The sequence below is a fragment of the Lithobates pipiens genome, unplaced genomic scaffold, assembly GCF_037356315.1.
Source record: "Lithobates pipiens isolate NorthernLeopardFrog02 unplaced genomic scaffold, aLitPip1_a1.2 Scaffold_8, whole genome shotgun sequence".
Classification (NCBI taxonomy): Eukaryota; Metazoa; Chordata; class Amphibia; order Anura; family Ranidae; genus Lithobates; species Lithobates pipiens.
Genome location: NW_027507903.1, coordinates 617,976,691 through 617,981,644, shown reverse-complemented (window position 1 = coordinate 617,981,644; position 4,954 = coordinate 617,976,691). Strand labels below are relative to the sequence as shown.

General features: G+C 42.7%; 1 protein-coding gene across 1 annotated transcript; it reads right to left on the bottom strand.

Annotated features, from left to right (window-relative positions):
* Window positions 1-878: 878 nt before the first annotated feature.
* LOC143963845 (olfactory receptor 10A3-like) lies at window positions 879-1,879 on the bottom strand. The gene has a single exon (XM_077473583.1). The coding sequence runs from the start codon at window positions 1,863-1,865 to the stop codon at window positions 942-944; it is 924 nt and encodes a 307-aa protein (XP_077329709.1). The 5' UTR covers window positions 1,866-1,879; the 3' UTR covers window positions 879-941.
* Window positions 1,880-4,954: the final 3,075 nt, after the last annotated feature.

The window sequence follows — 4,954 nt, the reverse complement described above, 5'->3', positions numbered from 1 at the left end:
CAGCACTTTATCACTTTATCACTGACCGTGGTATACAGATCAGCAAAAAACTTATATAGTGGCAGCATTTTACTGTAAAAAGAAGATTTATAATCTGTGGGGACTGTGGGGGGGGGGGGGGGGGGGGGGGGGGCAGACGAACCATTTTCATATTACTGGGTTTAGTAATACTTTAAGGAGGCAGTCGGTGGCCCTTGAGGGTGCCCCCTAGTCTGGGAAGGGTGACTTCAGGCCTAGGAGCTTGGGTGCAGGATGGACCCTCTGACATTCCAAGGAAGAGTCTTGTCCAGGGACATAGGGAGCAGGTGTGAGGACAGCAGGAGAGGAAGTCAGCGCGTCCGGGAGATCTCCAGGGAGAAGACAGCTGGGTGGTCAGTGAGTGAGACAGTTGGCCAGGACTGAGAGGACTGAGGCAGCAGCCTGGAAGGGTTGTAGAGTCAGTCTGGGAGGACTGTGGAAAGTTAGCCAGGAGGGCTAATGGAAAGGAGCAGCTGCAGCCAGGAGGGTGGTGGTGAAGAGGTGGTGCTGGGATCAGTAGTCACAGGAGTCATGTAGTTGCACACTGGGACTTTTCCACACACCAAAGGGGCCCACAGTCCCTTTCTGTAAAGAGCTATTTTCTGGATCTGGCTGATTGCCTTGTAAGAGTCCACCCAAACAGTGTTCCAGCTGGATCCGTGTTTCTGTGAGCAAGTGATGTGCTGGAGGAAGAGAAGTATATAGAGCTGTATATAGTTGAGTGTCCCTGAAGAGGCTTTGTTCCAGTTGAGTGGGCATCCCAGAATAATCCCCTAATAAACAAAACAATGTTGCAGGACTGTTTCCTGATTCCTGTGTGTTGTGAAAATTCGGTGTGTCTGGCTGTGCAGGGTGGGCGATCTCTATTTACCGGCGGATCCTAGGGGGTAGCTCTACATGTGTTTTTAGCTTTTTGCTGGGGTTCAGCTTTTATGGATGAACTTTTTAATAGTATTCCTGATTTCTTGGTTCCTCAAGGTATAGATTAGAGGATTGACGAATGGAGTCACCAGGGTGTAGAACAATGAAAGAATCTTGTTCAGGTTAACAGACCCTGGAAAGATAGGTATGGATCCTACTGCTAAGCTTCCATAGTAAAGGTTCACAACGGTCAGGTGGGAGCTACAGGTGGAAAAAGCCTTATGCCTTCCACTAATGGATGGGATCTTCAGTATAGTGTGGAGGATGGAGATGTACGTGGCTACAATAAAAATAAATGGACAGGCAACAAAAGGGAAAGAAAAGATAGAAGTGGCCAGCTGTAGAGCAGGGTTATCCGAACAAGAAAGTTCTACCACTGGAGTGATGTCACAAAAGAAATGATTGATAGTGTTTGAGCCACAAAATTCTAAACTATCTAATAAAACATAAAGTACAAAAGCTACAATTAAGCCCATTGACCAACAAAAGGTGCTTATTTTCAATTGGTGTCTGAGGGTCATGATGCTTGCATAGTGCAGTGGTTTACATATGGCCAAATATCGATCAAAAGACATGGAAGCCAACAGTAAACACTGAGCAACTGCTGGAACTGCTAATAGATAGAACTGGAAAAAACATCTCGCCATGGATATTTTCCCACCACCTACCAGTATCAACCACAGCATGTTGGGCACAATAATACTAGTGAAGATGATTTCAGACAAAGACAGCTGACTGATGAAGATGTACATAGGAGAGTGTAGACTCCGGAAGAACGCAACCAACACAACAACAAGGGCATTACTGGTTAAGGCCAGGATGTGAATGATCAGAAAAATGATGAAAAGTAGAATTTTAAAGTCATGAAGGTCACCGAAACCCAGGAGCAGAAAATCTTTCATCAGTGTGTGGTTCCTGTTGGTCATTTTTTGGATGCCATAAATAAGTATCCGATGAAGTACTAGAACCAATAAATAAATAAAAACAATAATGCTCAGTAAAAGGTAAGAAATGTAACTTTAGGGGGAGATTTACTAAAACTGGTGCACACAGGATATGGTGCAGCTGTGCATAGTAACCTAACTTAGTTCAGTTCTAACTTCAGCTTGTTCAATGAAGCTTTGACAATAAAACCTGGAAGCTGATTGGTTACTATGCACACAGCTGCACCAGATTCTGTGTGCACCAGTTTTAGTAAATCTCCCCCCAGGAATTGAAAAACAGCAAGATGTAAATGTCTTAAATATACACTTATATACAATTTATTTTACAACCACAAATAATGGACTAAAATGGGAAAAATTTGATAATTACATTTAAATGATGCAACTTAGAAATTCAGACAATCATAACTGGTTTATCAAGACTGTTGCTATATGCACGAACACTTCTTAAAAGGCCCCAATGATAGCTGGCAGAAGAACAATGTTAAGGACTGCCATTTATTTTCAATGGCACTCCAATGGACTAGCAATTGACCTGCATTTCATCATTCCACAACACATGATACGGCTCTACAGTTTGTTGTGCAGCATTGCCTAAGGCTGGGTTCACACTGATACGAATTGGATGTGGATTTCCCTGCATCCAATTTACACGACAGCAGCGTGTGACCGTCTCGCAATGGAGCCGGTTCACACAGCTCCGGGGAAGGCCGCGGTCTGCACTGGAGAAGGGTCCTGTGCATCTTTGACTCTGTTTCAGGTGTGTATTCAGGCAAAAACTCAGACCTGAATCAGTGAACAGCGACGCACTGGACCACCTGCTGTGGGCCGCAACAAGTGTAAACCCGGCCTTAAGAAAAAAAGGGTCAGGTTCGGTTCTTGGTGCATTTGGGTGTGTTAACAGTGTGTTACATTACCATGCATTGGAAAATACACCACACCACATTACAGAGGTGTGAAGGGTCCCCAAAAAGATGCCTCTGACTTTCTTCTAGTTGCATTTGTATGAACATTACATTTTATGGGGCTAAAGGAAAAGCAGTTCAGATGCAAATGAGTGCATGTGTACACACAACCTTATTCAACTGTACACACAGAAATTTGTCACAGATAGGGAAGAACAAAAATTGGAATTTGAATTTCCCCAAAAGCAGGCTTCAGCAAAAGTTCGACATTTTGTCTAAATGCTTTGTAATCAATAGGCCAGGCCAAGTAAAGGTTCTTGTGGTGGTTTTTATAGACGAATTCCCGGCGTGGCATATATTTACATACGGTAGTTACATTGGTCTACCTTGGACCAATGCAACTACACTATATTGTCAAAAGTATTGGGCTGGCACTGATGTTGATCAAGAAGGCTTGGCTTGCAGTCTAATTCATCACAAAGGTGTTCTATCGGGTTGAGGTCAAGACTCTGTGCAGGCCAGTCAAGTTCCTCCATCCCAAACACCCTCATCTGTGTCTTTATGGACCTTGCTTTGTGCACTGGTCCAAATCATTTGGTGGAGGGAGGATTATGGTGTGGGGTTGTTTTTCAGGGGTTGGGCTTGGCCCTTTAGTTCCATTGAAGGAAACTCTTAAGGCATCAGCATACCAAAACATTTTGGACAATTTCATGCTCACGATTTTGTGGGAACAGTTTGGAGATGGTCCCTTCCTGTTCCAACATGACTGCACACCAGTGCACAAAGCAAGGTCCACAAAGCCATGGATGAGTGAGTTTGAGGTGGAGGAACTTGTGATGGACCGCCTTCCCAGAAGAGTTGAAGCTGTTATAGCTGCAAAGTGTTGGCCAACTCAATATTGAATCCTACAGACTAAGACTGGGATTTCACACAGTGTGTATAGTGTATATATATATATATATATATATATATATATATATATATATATATATATATACACACACACACACACACACACACACACACACACATACATACATACACACACACACACACACACTGTATATGCCACAATGTAAATGATGCACAACAATCCTCAACTTCAGTTGGCAGCTGAATGTTGTATTACAAACAAACTGGCGGAGGAGTTTGCTGATGTTATTGACCAAATATCTACCTGGCTGGTTTATACCAATTTAATATCAATAGGTATTTAACCCAAGATTCAGGCACCTACATCCTAAAACATTGTTATGCCCTGTACACACAGTTGGAAATTCTGATGGAAAAGGTCTGATCGGATTACATTTTCGGAAAATTCGATCATGTGTGGGCTCTATCGGATGGAAAAAATTGAGAGCAAGACCTCAAATTTTCCCACAACAAAATCAGATCGGATTTTTTCCGATCGTTTGTAGAGAATTCCGATCAGGCAAAGTGGCATGTATGCTCAGATCAAATTACGAGACCAAAGCTATTGGATACTAGCCGCAACGTCATCACGTTCTGAACGATCTGATTTTCTGACAACTTTGTCCGACCGTGTGTATGCAACACCAGTTTCGGACAAAATCCGTCAGAAAAAATCTTTTGGATTTTGTTGTCGGAATGTCCGACCATGTGTACAGAGGCTTAGAGTTGGCTAGAGAGAGGGGGCAAAATGATTCTTCTTGGTAACATCAATGACATTACACCAGATTAAAAGCACTTAATTTTATTTTTACAAATTACATCACAAAAATAATATACTAAATGTTAAAACAAAATATGAGAATAAAAAATGTGTGTTATACCTGAAAAATAATGGCAATTTACATTGTAAAAATGTTTGGAGAAGTTCCACCACCCCAAACTCACTCATTCATGACTTTATGGACCTTGCTATGTGCACTAGTCCAAATCATTTGGTGGTGGGGGACTACGGTGTGGGGTTGTTTTCCAGGTGTTGGGCTTGGTCCCTTAGTTCTAGTAAAGAGAACTCTTAAGGCGTCAGCATACCAAGACATTTTGAACAATTTCATGCTCCCAAATTTGTGGGAACAGTCTGGGGATGGCCCCTTCCTGTTCCAATATGATTGCTCACCAGTGTACAAAGCAAGGTCCATAAAGACCTGGAAGATCAAGTTGGAGTGGAGGAGATTGACAGGCCTGCACAGGATGAATTAG